A 19,418-nucleotide genomic window follows, 5' to 3' on the forward strand; every position below is an offset into this window, starting at 1 on the left:
GGTTGGGTTTGGGCGTGTCTTTGGGGTAGATTGTGGTTGGTTTGTGTAGTTTTTGGCTTTTTTGCTTGCTTTTTTGTGTTTTGTGGGACTTTTTTTTTCTGAGTGTTGCATATTGTGGGGATTGTGGGGTGGGTTGGTGGGGGATTTAAATAGGTTAGGTATAATTCAAACTATGATATTTTTGCATTTGGACACTTGAAATCAATGCTAACCTGCAATTCTTAAAAATATAGCAAGACATGGTACAATCCCAAAACTGCTTTAACAGTTTTTTAAAACACAAACCATTTAAAGACAATGAGATAACTGTGAAGAAGTATGTGTGTGTATATGCAGCTGTAGCAAGATTTCCTTCACCATTGGAAAAGAATAAGCTAAGATTACACTACTTGCACATAATACATATGCATAGATTCAGGCTAGATTTTACCGTAGAATGACTGTTTTGCTAGCCCCTTGGCTTTCTGAAATATTTTGTGATAGTACAGATGACTTTGTATACTTGCAGTCAATCACAAGCAGATAAGCTCTTTTCCATTGACGAAAATCATAGGAAGTGTTCATCCTCTTTAGTCAGAGAAGGAGCATTTCTGTAAGAAAAATGTTAAAAGACGATAGATACAAGTGTTTCACTTCAGACTTTTCCTGTAGTGGAAGAAACTTTAATATTGGAGTTGAAAGCATGTAATTAAATCACTGGTATAGCTGTGCTGGGGAATTACTGGCATTCATTTGATTTGTAACAATATGCATCGATTCAGTACTTTATCAGATAAGACTTCTCTACTCCCCTCAAAATGTGCTGTTCATTATAGCAGTTATACTTAGCTCTAGTTTGATGTAGACAGACCTTAATTATTTTGAAGTAATTCACTATATAAACATGTAAATTGCCTGAAGATTTAGTATGAAGATAAGCATTTCCAAATCGTCAGTTTGCTTTTTTCTAAACACTTTGGTGTTAGCAGCACTTTTGCCTTTCAGCTTTGGATTTTTCCAGTATTCTTTAGAAGCAGTAGTGTTATAAACCAGTTTATCCCAGTGATGTGTTTCTGAAGTGGGGTTTATTTCACCCAATTCTTAGTTTGGGTAGAAAACAGGAGTGGGTCCTCGCTTATGCCTCAAATTTTGCACCCCATGCTCTATTCTGAAGTAGTTTTTCAGGTGAATGGAATCTGCAATACATAGCTGGACTGTTAAAATTTAATTTCTGAAAAAATAAGCCACATTCCTTCCCCACTCACCTGCTTTTCCATTCATACCTTTTGCCTCCATTTCTTGAAGGCTTGAAATCTTGAAAAAGTAAATTGCTGCTGGCTAAATCTGTGAATGATCACTAAGAACTCCCTTGATGGTATATGAGACATTGCTAATGTCTCCTTAAATTGATCTCTTTGCTTCTTGCACAAGAATATTCATCATTCCACCAGCAGCCGGTATCTCATTCAGAGATTTCCGAGACAGGAAGACGGAAGACCTTCCATTAAGACGTACACAGCAAGCTTCAGCTCAGTTAGGCTTCTCTATCCATGCGTTTAGCATGACTGATCTGTGTGTTCCAAATCAAATCAGTTTCTCAAATATTTCACCGAGTTACCACATACCCTAATGTTTTCTCTGGCCCTGAGAATTTCTTCAAGTAATCTCCTAAGTTTATAGCTATTGCAGTCCATTCTTCAGTAATAACTCAATTCCCATGCATGTGTCTTTTCTAGTAAGGTTCACAAGTTTGGTGTTCTCTTCTTCATAAGGGGTGGTGGTTTTTTGAGGATAGGTGAAGTTCAACTTGATGTATATTTTTAGGGGAGGAGTTGATTTCTTTACAGTCAGAAAGTCAAAGATATGATGCTGGAGGATAGTCCTTTTTCTGTTGCTGTTTTGTCTCTCTTTCTTGTAAAGGTCAAGCAAAGATGTTTTTTCAAAAATAAGCTGTTGAGCCCTGAAGGGTTAGCCCAGAACTTTATGGGTAAACCTTTGTTTGGAATTCAGATTTTAATTGGAGTAAGAAACCTTTGATCTTGTGCATACTATATTATCCTTCACGAAGTGCATTGCTTGTCTTTTACTTTAAAGGTTTATGACTTTTTCTGTTGCTGTAATTTTTGAGTTGTCAGAATGATACATCTTTCTGAAAAGAGGAAAAAAAATTAAAAGTGTACAGAAGGAAAAGGTTTTTTTCCTAATACCTCTTTGTATCCAGTTTTATTCCCTTTATAAATTTGTTAATGATCTCTGTAATCAAATTAGGTACGTGAATTTACTTGGCTTCCAAAAGTTTGTTGACTTGAAGTTCTCAGCAAATAACTTGTTTTGGTCAGGTGCCTTTTAAGTCTTGCTTTCAGCTTTTGGCCAGCTTAAGTGGCCAGTAGGACACCTTAGATGGCTAAGAATATTAAGTGCAACTTTGATTTCTTGCCTGTTACAGATTGGAAAGGCACAGCAACTGATGCTGACGGTGACACATCATGGTGTGATGCATAAGAGAGTCTTGAATTCTGTAGAGCTTTGTAGCTCTTTTAAACACTGAACTTTAAAGGCTGCTTAAAGCGGTGTTTTGGGGAAAGAGATGTGGTTTTTTTCAGTTGTTAAATAACAGCAATATTAAGTATCATTATTGCATAAATATTCACACTTAGTTGTGTTTTGGAGAACTGATCTCAGCTGGCAAGTTGTTAGAAATAGTTTTACATAGTAACTGATCTCATTAACTCAGCTGCAGTATGCCCTGGGAATCAAACAGCATGACAAACTCTTAGGTGCAGGTATATATATTTTGATTTTGTGACTGTTAGTGAAGTATTTGAGCACTCTCTGATACTGTACTCTCGTGGTTTAGCCCCAGCTGGCAACTAAGCACCACGCAGCCGCTTTCTCACTCCCCCTCCCGCAGTGGGACGGGGGAGAGAATTAGAAAAAAAAAACCTCGTGGGTTGAGATAAACACAGTTTAATAGGACAGAAAGAGAGAAGGAAACAACAATGATAATACCAAAAAAGGAATGTACAAGAACAAGTGAGGCCCAATACAGCGATTGCTCACCACCCGGTGATCGACAGCCCGACCCAAGCAGCGATTTCTGCCCCCCAGCTAACTCCAGTTTATGTACTGGGCATGACGTTGTATGGTAGGGAATGTCCCTTTGGCCAGCCTGGGTCAGCTGTCCTGGCTGTGTCCCCTCCCAGCTCCCCGTGCACCCCCAGCCTTCTTGCTAGCAGGGCAGCACGAGAAGCTGGACTGTCCTTGACTGCTTAGCAACAACCCAAAACATCAGCACATTATCAGCAGTTTCTCATCCCAAATCCAAAACATAGCCTCATGCTAGCTTCTGTGAAGAAAACCAGCTCTATCCTGGATGAAACCAGGACATGTACTCAGTAATGATTAATGTCTGCTGTGTCTGTTTTCTCATCCTAGTGATGAGAAGCATGTGTCTTGAAATTTCAATGGCATAAAGAGGAACTTACTCTATAGCTGGAGACAAGTCCTAAAAGATGCACTTGCTTTCATAAGACATATTGAAGCTGAACAAAAGGCACTATTGGCACTTTCTCTAAAGCAGATGCTAGCGATAACTAGTTCAACAGTTCTGACCAATGACTCTACCAAACAAGGGTGTTCTTCTAGGAGAGCCATTCCTGATAACTGCATTCAGACTAACTGCAGTTGTATAATCCCAGTTATTAGCTCCTTAGGCTAAAGCTTCTAGGGAAACCTATGCTGGAGGAACATACTATTTTGAAGGAAATTTTGCAGCTTCCACCAGACATACAGTGTCTCATAGCAGGTAGAACAAGCCCCTCCCCTTGTGAGCCGCTCACTGATACCAACTCAGCTGATGTGTTGCAAGGGACAGTGTGTGAGGGAGGGGATTAACGATTGCTGTGATTAGTTTTCAAAAGAATGATAAATCAGGCTAGTTTTAATCTTCAAAGCAAAACTTGACTAGACCAACTTTCATTAACAGCACCCTTCATGCTAATGGCTTGTTTTACCATCTACTAATTGTTACCATTAGTATTCAACGTGGTCGGTCCTTAACAGTCATATCCTACGTTAGCTGTGAGGATAGAATGCCATCGTGGTGACGCTGTGTAGTTGGCACCAATAGCCACTGTCCTTGATGGTCTGAGTCACAAAAGTCAGTGAGCAGGCTCAATAGTTCCTAAATATGGAAAGCTGGAACTGAAATAGACATCATCTTCCCTCAAATTAAGGAGCTTGTCCTTTTATAAAGTGATTTTGGTTTTTTGTTTCTTGACAACTCGTAGCCCTTGACCTCTGCCCTGGCCTATATGCTGTGTGATACCTGGAGAGGCATTACTTCTCCAGGTCATGGCATGTACCTTATCCTATTGCTTGCCTGTTTGTTCTTCCTCCTTCTCCCTCTTAGTTGTTACCACGTTTTCTTAAAGCAAAAGCAGCCTTTTCCTAGCTCTTAAGGTTGTGTGTCTTCAATGCATTCTTCCTCCATGAACTGCTTGGGTTTCAGGGACCTTTGTTTTCAGCCTGCTTCCCTATTTTCAAAGCCTTTGCTGCTGTTCTGTGATTAAACTCCACATCATAACAGGAGACCTGTGGCACCAAGCTCCTGTTCATACACCAAGTTCTAGTAACAGGCTTAAACATCTGGGACTGGAGCCATGCAGAGTTAGCATGCAGTTTATGGCCCGTTACTGGCAATGGCAGTACTATTTTTACTGAATACCGACTGAAAGACCTCTGCTTTCACTACAAACTGTTCCCTCAAAAGTCACTGCCCACTGTGTTTACAGTCCTTATAGTGTAATGTACATTTAATAAAGTTACCTGGCAGCTGCATGAACTTACACCACTGCTGCACCAGAATGAATTCTTAATCCACAGAAGGAGGAAGGGGACAGGTACCAGTGGGAGAACATTTTTCAGCAGAACATTCTCTTTACTTCCTAACCTCACTTGAATTCTCAAGAGAGACTAAAAAAAATCTGTTCAAAAGAGGAACCTTAAAATTCATAATTCCTATTAAATAGTAAGAAGTATGAGCTAAATACATCTTTCTGGTTTTACTCTGTGTTGTAATTCCCTGTTGCTTCTCCCAGCACTTACTCCTTCCCAAGCTTATGCTTAATAAATTATCTTCTATATGTTTCACTCAGTTCCAAAGGAGAGGTGATCACATGGATCACACTCTTTTGCTCTACAAATGCCACTGCATTTTTTTGTTTTGGTTTGGTTTTTTTGGTTGTTCTGTTTTAATCCAGTCTAATTGATTAAGTTACTCATTAAACCAAGAGTGTTGCTAGTTTTGAAGTCTTGACTTACAGCTTTGAACCTGGAAAAGGGTTTTTTTGAAGAAAAGGCTGAGAGGGGACCTTATCAATGTCTATAAATATCTGAAGGGTGGCTCTCAGGAGGAGGGAGCCAGTCTCTTTTCAGTAGCGCCCAGTGGTAGGACGGGGGGCAATGGGCACAAACTGCAGCACAGGAAGTTCCACCTCAACATGAGGAAAAACTTCTTTACTGTGAGGGTGACGGAGCACTGGGACAGGCTGCCCAGAGAGGTTGTGGAGTCTCCTTCTCTGGAGACCTTCAAAACCCGACTGGATATGTTCCTGTGCAGCCTGCCCTGGGTGATCCTGCCTCGGCAGGGGGGTTGGACCAAATGATGATCTTCAGAGGTCCCTTCCAACCCCTACCATTCTGTGATTTTTTTTTTTTTTTTTTTTTTTTTTTGTCGGAGCTTTTACAGTTTCCAGTTACATTAGTTAGTCTGAAAGAAGGTATGGCTTTTTGTTTGTTACCTTGCTTCTTTTATATGTTTGAATCAGTAGCTAATACATTCTTACTGTATTCCTTCTGAATGAAATATTTGTTATGAAACTACTATGCATTGCATTTAGGATGCCTCCATGTGCCATGTCATGCCTTTATGTCCGTAATGTCTCATGAAGTTGCTGCCCTATTCAGACTGAGGAGTCTGCATCCATACATAAACTAATTTTGGCTGTAGTGGGTATTCTGTGTTTAAAGGCATGTCTCAAAATTGCTCTTTACTATCTGTTACTAATAAGCAATCAGTTCCCCAGGCCAGTACAAAATTTAATAGATTGTCTAGCATTGTTTGATTTATTTTCCATAATTGCTTGACTAACTGATGCATCCCTACTCAAAATCACAACTTGTGTAGTTGTTTGCAGACATTATAAAAAAATTATGCATCTGATTACCATAAAACATTTCAAAAGCAATTTATTAAAGTAGTAATTCTATTATTTGATTTGAAGCTCTCTCCAGATTTATTTCTACCCTGTGATGTCAGTCTTTGCTCTTCATGTTCTAGCATTTCTGCTTTTGAAAAGATGCATTTTCTCTGCCAAGGCAAGATCTGCTTTCAGTTGATGGTGATGTTAATTGCAATAAACAAGTGTCGCTGCATCTAGATTTTTTGCAATTTTGCATAATGAAATAATTTTGAGCGTTGGAGAAAAATTCTAAAACCTTGTAACCATCTACCTAGAAACTTGTCTTTGACAGACCTTTTCACTTCATATTACCTGCTGTAATTTAGGAGGGAGGGAAGATGATTTTTAAAAAAAGTCGTCTTATGTGGTTTGATGGAGATGAATCACTCTGTAAACAGTTCTGTGCCCTAGCTAATAACATCCGGTGCCTGACTTTGTCTTTGCTTCACCCTCCTTTTCTAGATCCTGGAGTCTCTGTGGATAGTCATGAGTCGCAATGTGAGCCTCTTGTTTACTACAGTTACAACATTAGTGACAATCCTTTTCCATAGTGGGACAGCTCTTCTCAATTTTGTGCTGTCAGTGGTAAGTAGTATGCCATCGGTTCACATGGTCCGTTTTACTGAAGGAACCTAATTGCGCGTGTTGGAACAATGAAAAATCAAACCTAAAGCATTGAAGCATCTTCTAACCTTATATAATACCAAAATTCTTTAAGATTTTGCAACTTTCAAATCTGTTGTTTGGGGGGCATTCTAGGCAAAGGGCAAGATTTGTGTAACTTCCACATTAAAGAGCTGGCAGTCTTCATGTCATTCTGTTAATGAAAAACTCTTGTTCCTGGCCTTGAGATACTCAGCTGTAACTTGTGATATCCTGCATAACTGCTGAAATCTTATGGTGTGTCCTCATAAGCATATCCTTAAACAAGCCAATGCTCTCAGAAGAGTGGAAAAATTGTTACAGAGAAATGTCAGCAAAAGTATTTATTTCACTCAGATTACCTTATATTCCCTTTTTTAATGAAGTGTCTTCAGTAAATCTGTGAGGGGGTTGTTGTGTTGTTTTTATTTCACCTCTGTGAGCTCTTAATTGCAGAACGCTTCTTACACAAAGGTAATTCTTATTGATGTTATTGCCCACACTGAGTAGTAGTCTTTGAAACCTTTTTATTAAAGGTGTTTTCTTTAAAAGTGTATTACTTCTTAGTGTATTATGTGAACTAGATGTTTATAGTTTCTTTTGTTTCTAAGCGCCACAATTGTGTGGAGTAATCTATAATGGTAAGGGTACCTTCTTTCTTCTCATTTGCTGTGACAGATATTACTGAAAATAAAAATAAAAATCTCCTAAAACACTGGCCTGGGACTTTTTCCTGTTTCAACAAAAAAAAAAAAAAAAAGACTGTCTTGGAAGCTTGACTGAAACCCATGTCCTAGTTTTTAGTTCGGGATTCAAAAACATTTGTTAGGAAGCAAAATGTTTTTCCAGTTTAACTTCATTGCCTTCATTGATGCTTGCTAAGGAGGGAGGTCTTTGTATACAAAGCTGCAAAATTGAAATAATGTTTAAGAGCATTTCAAGGCGGCTATGTGGATTCTCTTCAATATTTAAGAAAGAACAGATCACAATAAGACTTAGTGGAATGGCTGTCTTAAACTGCCGAAAATTGCTGCTACTTAATTTTGTTGTTCTCTAGTTATCTTTCAGTTAGTAAAGAAAAAATTGCATGCGAATATTTGATTTCTTTTCTTCCTTAGTACAAAACTTCACCCGTGATGACACATTGAAAACGGTGTCTGAGAAGTTAGTATTCTTAAAAATTACAAGTTTGGATAATAATTGCACATGATTTCATTGCACTCGTTGCTCAGACACAAAATTTAGCTGTCGATGCCTAATGGCTTATACCAAGCCCATTACATGCTATTGCTGTGATGCATGATCTTGCATTTTTGTCAGCCGGGCCCTGCTATTGTGCAGTCAGCTGGTTTGGTTGGGATATTGCTGTGTTGGAATTCTTTTAAAGATTAAATGCCATAAAGGCTACTGTTACCTCTACTTCTGTTGTAGGTTGAACATGTTACTTCAAATGGTCCTATAAAGCTTTCCCCACCGAAACACATCAGCCTTGCACTCTTTGTTTCTTGGATTTGACCATGAGTTTCTGTTTTGCACTCCTAATGATCTTACATATGTAGGAAAGATTTGTTTTAATACATGTATGGGTCCTTTCTGTAGATTCTTGGAAATAGTAGCCTTTGAAATGCAGACAGCAGAACTGCTAGATTAGAAATACTTCAACTTTTAAGAAATAAGGCAAAAAAATCACTGAACAACTTTGTCCTATTTACCCTGGCATATCTGAAGTACAGTTAAGAGATATGCTTCCCTTCATTTCTATGCACAGAAAACGTCATGTATAAGTGTTGGTGTTCTTGTAACTGTATGAACTACCTCTTTTGAAGGCATTTAAAATTTGTATGCCTACCTGAAAAGTAGTTATTAATGCTGTTAAATGCTGTGGGAGAGTGCTATAATTTAGTCTTGTTTTCACTGTACGTTTCATAGGCCATTGTGTCTATTCAGAGGCATGGTTTCTCATCTTTAGGAAAGTCTTCCACAAAGGTTCTTGCTACAAAAAATAAGCAGATTTTCTTCAAATACAAAAAGGTAGATTAATGGAACTTGTTTTAATAGCGTTTAGTTTGGGTTTGTTAACAGCTTATGACTGAAAGAGAAAAGAAGGGACTTAAATTTAGGATATTCAGTAAATAGCCTGCACTAAATAAAGATTAATACAGTCCATTATTTGTGGCAATAAGTAAATGAAAATGCTATTGTGAGAATTTAGTTGAACCTTGAAGTACTTTTTAAGATAACTTAACTGAACTGTCATGGAGTACATGTAGAAATAATACAACTGCTTCTTAATTTTCCCTTGTGCCTTTTTTTGGTCTTTCCCTGCTGCAACAGCTTAATGCAATAAGCAGAGAAAATCCAGATGTGACCCTAGGATAAATCACTGCAGCTTTCTTAACTTCTGTGATGTGCATTGTTACTGAATCACATTTAGTATTATGTCATTGTTAGATTTAGCTGCTATTCATGTTCCTTCCTTCAGAGCTAAAGAAAAACACCCTCCAAGTGAGAAGACCAGAAGTGACCTTAACAGTTCTTGTTCTTCTGGCATCTCAAGGCATACTTACATCTTTTGCTGAAGTGAGATTTTTTTTTTCAATAATTTGCTTTCCAGTGGTGGATATCCTTAATAATTTACTTTTTCTTTAAGCTGAGATTTCAACATGAGCTGTTTTCTTCTTTCCTTTGGAAAGTCTTGAATTAAGAAGTTCACCGTTTCCTGGAAAAACTCTCACTACTCTCCAGTAAGGAGAAATAGCTTTTGTATAGAGTTCATTTTGAACGTGAAGGCAAATAGTTTCAGAGTTTTTGATTGTTCTGGTTTAGTTGCTGCATCTTTGACTGCTTGCTGGCCTCATATCCTTCACCCATCTCCTTTTTTTTTTTTTTTTAAAAAAGCAGTTTTGGAGTGGAATTTTTACATTTTGAATGAACTGTACTCTAAAGCTAAGTAGGCAGCATTTGAGCACAGTTCATCTGGTGCTGTGGTCCAGCCAGCAGTGTCAGCTGAGAAGGCCAACTCTTGAAAATGCCATGTCTGTGTTTGACCAAAGATAGGTTTAATGGCCTACTGAGGGCAATTTTTTTTTTCTAAACGTGAAACATAAGGAATTCTTTTAAATTATGTCTAGATAGAGCTGTGTTCAAAGGAAAGCACTACTCCAGCTTTAACTGCACTCGTTATTTTTTTCATTTTGCAGGATTCTTAGTTCCTACAGAGGAGTTTTTACTAGTTTGAAGTGGCATAAACTAATTCAAATTTCCCAACAAGATAATACCTGAAGTGGTTAGCTTTTCAACTGATTACATTTCAGTCCAGTTTTAGTCATCTTGAATGATTCAACATTCACATTAAAATAGTGCATTTTATTGTGATAAACAGTTTTAAAAATTATGCTTTAAAACATAGAAATGATGAGGACTTTGTTCAGAACCTCCATTTTGAAAAATACATCTTCCATCAAAACTGTCCATCCTTCCATCGGTAGGAAGTAATCTGTGTTGCATATTCATCCATGATCCAGTAAGACTGTATTCAGATCTTCAGCAGATGTTTGAAAACTGATCATAGCTACAAGAGTGCCTCTTCTATTTCGCTTCGGAATACAAGTTCCTATCTGCACACACATGCGAATGGATGTGTATATATGTCTTTGTGTGTGTGTACATATATATACGCACACATGTACACTCACACATGCATGCGCGCACGCGCACACACTCTGCCCATACTCTGTTACAAAGGTCGGAAGAGAAAAGCTCCATTTGTCTGATAGGCATCCACAGTCCTGTGGGGAATATGTAAATTTTTGAAGCTGTGTAAAACAAAATAAACCAAACCAAAACAAAAAAGCCAAGAACAAAGCTTTTGGGCAGAAAATTGAGTATGAAAAGCAGATACAAAAATATTTCCCAAGTCTGTGGTCCTGAAGCACAAGCAATTAAGCCATGTGTTTCTTGATATATGTGGAAATACTGAATTACCATTTTAGTATAGAGTGTTTACCCATAGCTTTCTCTTTGAATTCAGTCTATCCCTCCTCAAATTAGAGTATTTAATGTTTCGGGCTACAGAACAGATTCTACAGCAAGAAACAGTAATCCATCAATTGTTTAACAATGGAAAGATCTTACAATTTTATCTTTGGTGAATTCCTCCTCATAGTCATCAGCAAGATCTTGAATTGTTGCTTAGGAAACAATTCAGGTAATGTCTGAAATCTCAGATATCCTGTAAAAGAGGTCTGAAAATGTTCATACTCCAGTTCATATAGGGTAGGACATATCTTTTTGCTGCTAAATGTACTATTGAGGCTGTTCTACTTGTTTGAAAAGTCAGCAAGCCACTTGATAATAAATTACTATATTCTGTGACTACTGGTTCTTTTTGCATATCAGTACCTCTTGAGCTAAAGGAAATATATTAATTTCCCAGAATGCAGGTAATCTAAAATTTGGTTGATTTTGTATGGTACTGTGGTTACAGGCACCTTGTCTTAATAGAAATTGAGTTCAGTTTGTATCTTTTCCTAGCTTGTAGTTCAGTTTAACACCATTTTATTCCATTGCTGTTCATGCCCAGCTGTCACTTTGGCTTTTACAGTTCAGTTGGGTATGTGTATGTTGGTGTGCTGTTACTCCCAAAGAAGGCACATTTCTTCTGTAAACACTGGGTAAGAACAGCTTTTCCAGTCCATACAGGTGCTGTGCGTGTTGCTACTTGAACTAATCTCCAGCTCTTATTCGTAGCCTGCCTCAAATCAGCCCTGTATGTTTCTCATACCACAGGGAATCAAGCTTTGCCTGTTTGCTGCTGTTAATTGCTCATTCCCTGGCTGCCGTATTCTTTTCAAAAGGCAGCATCTTCAGAAGGTTAACTGAGGCTGTCCTAATAAAACAAGATCCAGTGGAGCTGTTTTTCACTTTGCTTTTTCTGAATGTCAGGATGAGCAGATATTGTACTTAGAGCTGTATGCTGCCTTCTGTGTTGAGAACTGCACTGCACGAAGGCTCTGTAGCTGGATCCCAGTGGAAGGAAGACAAAACACCACCTGGATGCCTGCTTCAGTATAGGGAGATCTGTAGCGAAATCGGGAAGTATTACAGTAGCTTAGGAGAAATGGCAGGCCCTATCCAAGAGAAAATAACTATACTTGCAGCATTGCAGAGGATGCTAAAATCTGATTCAAGTTTTGAGATTTACTCATTTGAAATTGTAGCAAAACATAGGTGATACTGCTACTGGTACTGGATTATTCCCATAAGACCAAGGCCTAATTCAGCTGTTTGTTGGATTTTTTTTTTTTTTATGATCTCAAAATGAGTGTTCACAGGATGCTGTTCAAATGTGCTGATGTAATGACTTGTTTTAGTAGATAGATTGGTTTATCACACAAAGGAGAAGTTATACACCTGGGAAGATGGAATACAGCCTACACCTATATATGACATTTTTGGAAAGGGATCACAGTAGGTGAACAGCTGAGTGTGACTTCCAAGTTAAAGGCTGGGAGGGTGGGGGGGAGTAGTAGTAACATTTCACTGAGTAGAAAGGAATTAGGAACAGAGACAAATGGATGGCATTCTTGAGGCTGGTAATGCAATACTGCATGTTGTGCTGTCTGCAATTTTTTTTTCTGAGCGCATTCAGAGAGTATGCCGGAAAAGGGCATGAAGTGTCTGCAGACTGGATAAAATGCTTGAAAGTAAGAGACTTATGGAGGTCAGGCTGTTTGGGTTATCAAAAGATTAAGGTGTGGTTTATTCTAGCATACAAGTAGGTTGGAAATAAGGAAAGAGAAAGAACTCTCTTTAATCTCGGGAAGAAAGAAAAAAAATCTAAGGCTTGCAGGTGAAGCAAATATAAGCCATAGTTTACCATTGGAGCATATAGAATGGATTTTCCTTGTTTGAGCTATTCCATTTCAAGCTGGACAGATTTCTCTGATGTAAGCTTAGCCCAAGAAGTTGCTGAGCCCACTCACAGGAAAATAGGTAAAACGTAGCAGGCTGCAACATACAGGAAGCTAATACAATCTGATTGTATTTTCTTGGTCTTTAAACTGAAATGATGGAACTGCCATCACTTCTGCTGAGACATGTCTTCAAACTCACAGAGGAGTATTCAGTCAGGACTGCCAGCCTAATAAAGATTACAAATTTTCAGTTTGTGAGTTTTTGTTTAATTCATATCTGCTATTCAGTTGCATAATGACTCTTGAGACAACTCAGATTTATTTGGTGTTTGTTTGCTTGTTTTTAAGAATACATGTTGCTATTCAGCAATTCTTTGATCTGTTAAACATGCTGGGGAAAAAAAAAACAGAAAAAAACCCCTGCAAAAAAATAGAATGTTGATCTAGTTTCTAGTTGTTTGTTCTAGATGTGGCTGGGAAGAGGCTGAACAGGGCTAAAAGTTTTTAAATGGTTAGCTATAATGGTTACGTCCTCTGTGGAGCAGGGGAGAAAATTATTCTTAGCTCTGTGTGTTTCTCTAAATCCAAGCTTATGGAATAGCATCTTTTGCCTTTCCAATTAAGTTCAATATCTGAAGCATAGCTGCATATTGTAGTTCTGGAAAGTATTTATTGCCTTTAAATTTAAAACTCCAATTTGTTTTGCAGGTGATTTTTCTGACCACGCTGTTCTACCTATTGAGTTCCAGCGATGAGTATTACAAGCCAGTAAAGTGGGTGATAAGCCTGACACCTTTGTCTCAGCCAGGTCCCTCCTCAAATATAGTTGGCCAATCGGTGGAGGAAGCCATAAGGTATGTTGTTGATTTCTTGACCTTTCTGGAAAATTCTTTTTTTAAGTTTGATGTTCAACTACAAATACTTAACAATTGCAACAGCTCATGTTTCAAAGACTAGTTGCAAATCTCAAACGTTTTCAAGAACCTAGCATTGATGATTTTTTTCCCCATGAGATTGTTAAAAGAGAGTTTGATTGGACTTGCCTAAAAAAATTTCAGAGGTCTGTGCTGTAGTGAATACTAGTATTTTATAAAACTGATACACCTGTGACATCCGCAACCCATGTGGAAGCAGTGTGTTTGCAGCTATGTTGACATTAACAGCTAGTGCAGCTCAGTAGGAGCAGATTCATACAGCAAAACAGCTGGAATGGAGGACCTGACATCTGTGCTGTACACATTTCAGAGTTACTTAGTTTGAACTATTTTTAGTCTAACCTTGGGGGCTAAGTACCTGTTTGCAGCTGGCGTGTATTAGATATGCTCCTGGAGTGCATTTTCCAGTTCAATTTCATGTGGGAGTAATCTAGCTCACGATCTCCATGAACCAAATTACACCAAAGGGAACAACAGGGGAGTGTTCTCTGTATCCCACTTACAACACTACTCTACGGCACCTCCGGAGTGCATCCACAGTGTTCCATGCTTAGTTACCGTTCCTATGTTTCACCTCTAAATTACTACAGTAATTGAAGGAGGATTTTTTTTTGTTTTTAAATATGGTTCACTGAGATTTCACAATAAAGCAGTTTTTGGGTGGTACAGTAATGTATTTCATTCATCACAAACGAATGAAACTGTCAGCTTTCACCTGTTAGCAGCTTGAAACACTAGCATGTTGGTAATGTATTAAATGGATTTTAAATAAGGTATTTAAGTCATAGCTCACTTTTTCAAAAAAGTTGATGGACTGGGTGAAGTCAACAGACTCCATGCTAAAATTGTATACAGCCATTGTCTCTTACACTGCTGCTTGCTGTGTCATTTTGCGCATACATACAAAACATTAATAGACTTTAAACTGGCCATGTGTTAGAACTGCTTTCCAAACTCATTGCCAAATGTTTGATGTTGTTCTTAGGTGTGCTTTACAAGTGAGTGTTGTTATCTGTTACTGGAATTAAGCTGTTTCTGGGGACATTTAACAATGAGAAGGTGATACCATGCTGTGTAAGAGCTTGAACAACAATGATAACTGCTGTAGTTGATGTAGTCGAAATGAAGAGGCAATCCAAGTAGACAGCAAAAAATTTGGAATTCTGCCGAAAAGTTAATAGCCTTTCTCTGGAGTGACTGCTGTTGAGTTTTCATTGATCACATGGTTAATATCTCAGTTTTTATCTCTTCTGAAGAACGCAAACAGATTTAGAAACTGAAACTTGTCTCACAAATTGTTTTCTTTTAGCCCTTGGTAGAGGGGAACAGTGTAAAAAAAACCCAAAAAATCCCCCCAAAAAAACCAACCAAAAAACTCCCCCACAAAAAAAACCCACAAAGCCCACAAAAAAAAAAACCCAAACCAAAAAAAAAAAGAAAAGATATGGCTTCTCTGGGCATGGATACTCTGCAAGGAAGATTGTATTAAATGCATTTTTAAGTTTATAGGCCTGTGACACAGGCGACCCAAGATATTTGTCAGTTTAGAATGGTGGAAAGAAAGAAAATGATGTTAGAGAAGCCACAGGAGAACGAGTAGGAAAGAGCCAGCATGCATCAGTAGCTGCAAACACAATGAGAAAAAGCCAGTGTCTGGAGAATGTGAAATGTGAAGCTGCTTGTCATACGCAAGTGAACTCACTCTCTCTGCTCACTAAGGTAGCCTGAATCAGTCATTCATATTTGTTTGTTTGGAGTAGCCTGTACTTGGTGCCTTACTTGAATTCATTGGAATACTACTTCTGAGATATTCAGAAGTTCCTCTCTCTTGCTCAGCTGTACCTAAGGATTTATCATAATGCTTTTAGATTAGCTTGCATTCCACTCAATACTTACTGTATGTAAATATGAACAACAAATTCCCATGAGTTTATGTATGCCCAAGTTGTTGCCGTATGCAAAACAATTTCCACTGCAAGCCATTTCTTTTGTCACAAAGTAGCAGCTATCCTTTGTTTTTGAAGATGAGCTGTTGCTGGAGGGGTAGGAACCTAAAAATGGCTTGTTCACCTCATCTATAAAAGCCTTGCAAAATGGATGTTAATGCCTGGTGGTAGCATGGGAGGAAGAGGCTCTGTTTGTCTTACAAATTACCAAATAATGGAACTTCTGTAGTCAATTTCATCATTAAACTGTGACAGCATTACACAACATGAATTCAGCCTCAAAATATTCATTCCAGTTGATAAAAAATACAGAAAGATCAGGTTATAAATCGTGAAAGTCACCAGCTGTGTTCCAACTCCCATCACTCTTCAGCAGGACATAGTACATGCAGAAGGCTAAGAGTGCATCTAACTATTCTTGTACAGAGGTCAGGGATCCTCCTGGCAAGAGATGCTATTACATCTCTGTTGCTCATGGACCAAATGACATGAAAATACTTTTCATCCATGTTGTCTGTTCACTTCTGTTGCTCTTTTACTTGAAACGTATTTGTGAAAAGCATTGGGGAACTTGGGTGCAATAAAGGAAGTCTGTTCCTTTGTGTCCTTTGCCATTTATTTGTTGAGAAGAGCCGGGGAAAGAAGAAGAGGGCAATCGGCAAATGATTTCTGTAGCTCAAGAAATCCCTTCAAGCTGTTATCCAGCAAGTACCTAATCAAACCAAGACCTTTTCCCATTGCAGTTTCTCTTATCAGAGCTGTGTTGTGATTTTTATTGTCCGAACTATAAGTAGCTATAGATTTCATAAATATTTTTCTAACTCCCTCAGTGATAAGTTTGCAAAGACAGTGACAGTTCTCTCTGTTCACGTGGATAGATTTATGAGCTGTATTGGGGTAAGAACAGCTTTCCAGCCTATTTTGAGCCAAGTGTTGAATCTGACTGTTTTGTCACAACACCTCAGATGTTAAATTTGAACTAGAGTAGTGGGAGAAAAAAAGATGCAGCTGTGGTGACACTGTAGGAGTCTTAAAGAAGTTGAAGGGAATCCCAAGAGTTACCTGCTGCAAGACATGGGATGAAATGTCCTCCTGGCCTTTGATAGGAAATCTGTTCATCCAGGAAAGAAGAGAGGCAAAATCAGCACGTATTGGATGGTGGGAACCAGCAGGGATTCACCAAGGGCAAGTCATGCCATGCTTGACCCAAGAACTTGCTTGGCTAGCCCAGTGGTACAAGGGCAGAGCGGTGAATGACAGAAGATCACTTGGAGGCACACAAAGGACAAGGTGACATCAGGGAACACCCGGCACAGCTTTACCAAGGACAAAGTTGTGCTGGGACCAACGTGAGCCTTGCTTTGAGGAGGCAACTGTCCTGGCAGGACAAAGGGAGAGCGGTGACTGCAGTTTACTCTGACTTTAGTGAGGTCCGTGACACAGCCTCTGATGGTATCCAGATGGGTGAGGTGTGGACAGTAGAAGGAGACTACTATGCGTTGGGAGGACCACTGCCTTGTGCTCAACAGGACAAAGCCCATGCGCAGGGCAGCTGCTAGTGGCGGTGTGCCTCAGGTCACTGTTGGGGCTGATGCTGGTGAGGGTCTGAAGTAAGGGCCTGGGTGGTAGTGGGACAGGCCACCTTCTGCAAGGTTGTGGGTGTTCCTTCCCATCTGGCGAAGGCAGGACAGCTGATGGGGATGTCCCTTGCCATCTGGGGAAGGCAGGACAGCTGATGGGGATGTCCCTTGCCATCTGGGGAAGGCAGCAGCTCAATGGAAGCCAGGCCCTCTCCTCCCCTCTCCCTCAGGGCTCAGTGCAGAAGAGGTGGCACCTCTTCACAAGGGGCAGTGGTAGGGGAAGGGAAAGAAGGGCCCATGCAACCCTTGCCAGTCAACAAAAGAGCTGTTTATTGGTGGGAGATGTTGCAGGTGAGCCTGCAGGATGTCCGTGGAGTTTGTTTTCAGTTAAACAGGACTTTCCCCTTGTGAACCCATGTTGGCTGTGACCAATGACTGTGTTGTCTCTCAATGTTTTTCAGTAACTCCCAGAATTACCTCCATAATTTTATCTGGCACTGAAGTGAGACTGATAATTTGTACACAAGAAATTCCTAGGGTTCAATGGGTTTTCTGCTGCTAATTGTACTCCCTTTAAAAAACTAGTATCAAATTACTGATGTTGCAGCCTAAAAAAAGCCCAGCATGTAAGGCGCTACCAAAGCACAAAGGTGGGCACGGCAACGGAAACTTCCCAGAAGGAGCCTCCTAGTCAAAGACAGAGAGCAGGAGGGGATACAGGAGTGGAGACACAGTCGCCAAAGAGCCAAACAAGAGAGGACGAAAGCATTTTTGTTCTCTTGTTGTTTATTGTCCATTTGTGAAGGTGCGGTGGCTAAAGTGCCGGCAGGGAGCTGGCCGGGCACTTCTGCGACGCTGTGGGTGCCATCTCACACAAAGGAGCCTGGATGGCTGGGGTACTGCCAGGTGATTCCTGTGGCAGGGGCACCCATTGCCATCGATGATTCTTCTCAAGAAGAGGGATCCACCTCCATGGGCTCCACGCCATCATCTGGTGGATTAACTGTCACTGGCCCCATGCCATGCTCTGGTGGATCCACCTCCATGGGCTCAACCTCGTCCTTTGGCAGACTGCCATGGCCGGGCCTCACACCATGCCTCAGCAGGTAGGCATGCCAGGGCCCCACGCTGTTCCCCTGTGTGCCCGCAGCTGCGTGCCAGAGGCTGTTGGTTGTGTGAGCGCCGGCAATGGCTGTTGTGGCACGAGGGGTGATCTTCCTCCTCCTCCTCCTCCTCCACTGATTGCCCTTCTTCAGGCTCCTGGGAGGTGCTCTCCTCTTTGGTGGCTGCGGGAACAGTGTCTGTGCTGTCCCAGGCAGAGGTGGGCAGCCACCCGCCTCGCTGCTGAGGCTGCTCCCTGGTGGGCAGACGGGCCCAGTCCCCACACCGTTCCCCGCTGGGCCTACAGCCATGCGCTGCATGCCGTTGATCAGAGAAGCGAGGTCCATCGTGCTTGTGGCAGGAGGAGTGATGTTGTTGTTGTTCCTCCTCCTCCGCCGCCTCCGCTTCCTCCTCCTGGGAGGTGCCGTCCCCCCCTGTGGTTGCGGGAAGGGGCTCTGTGGCATCCCATGCAAAGGTGGGCAGCCATCCGCCTCGCTGCTGTGGCTCCTCTTCCTTCCAAGCATGCTTGGCATCTGAGGACCTGGAAGCTCGGCGAGCTGTGGGCCAGCTGCAGGCGCCCCTGCCTTTTATAGGTCCCGGCAGTGAGGTGGCCGGTGACCTCACAAGGTCACTGTGATTGCGATTGTGACCATGGCCGGTGCACGTGGCCAAATATGGCGGGTTTGGGCATGGGGGGCCTATGGCCTGAAAGGTGTCCAAATGTGGGCGAAGGAGGAGGGTCATGGGGGCTGAGAGCCCCTTTCCTGGGGCTCCCTCCTGCCTGCCATATTGCTTGCCCAAGAGAAAGGCTGCCCCTTGGGCACAGGGACCGCCCTCCACCTCCCCTCATGATCCCTGGGCCCCAGCCCCCTCCTCATCCCATGCCTGGGGTCTCCTCGATGAGGTGGCAGGAGTGTTCCAGGAGGGGTGGGGGTCCTCAGGGACCCCTCACCGACCCAGCGCCGTGCAGGTGGCACAGCCCCGAATGCTTGACAGTGGCTGGCAGGGGGCAAATTTTTAAATAAAATGGTTTATTGCCCAGTCCTAGAAAGAACTCTTAATGAAACACGTAGAAGGG

General features: G+C 40.9%; 1 protein-coding gene across 1 annotated transcript in view; it reads left to right on the plus strand.

The window, feature by feature from the left end:
* The window catches only part of TMEM245 (transmembrane protein 245), a gene marked incomplete at both ends in the record, with an annotated part of 83,423 nt that overhangs the window by 46,371 nt on the left and 17,634 nt on the right, over positions 1-19,418 (plus strand). Inside the window, 2 exons of the mRNA XM_081996610.1 lie at positions 6,684-6,806; positions 13,487-13,632. Of these exons, the coding sequence (XP_081852736.1) occupies positions 6,684-6,806; positions 13,487-13,632 (269 nt within the window). The remainder of the gene's footprint in view (positions 1-6,683; positions 6,807-13,486; positions 13,633-19,418) is intronic.

This window comes from Phaethon aethereus (genome assembly GCF_964289735.1).
Source record: "Phaethon aethereus genome assembly, chromosome: 2".
Taxonomy (NCBI): domain Eukaryota; kingdom Metazoa; phylum Chordata; class Aves; order Phaethontiformes; family Phaethontidae; genus Phaethon; species Phaethon aethereus.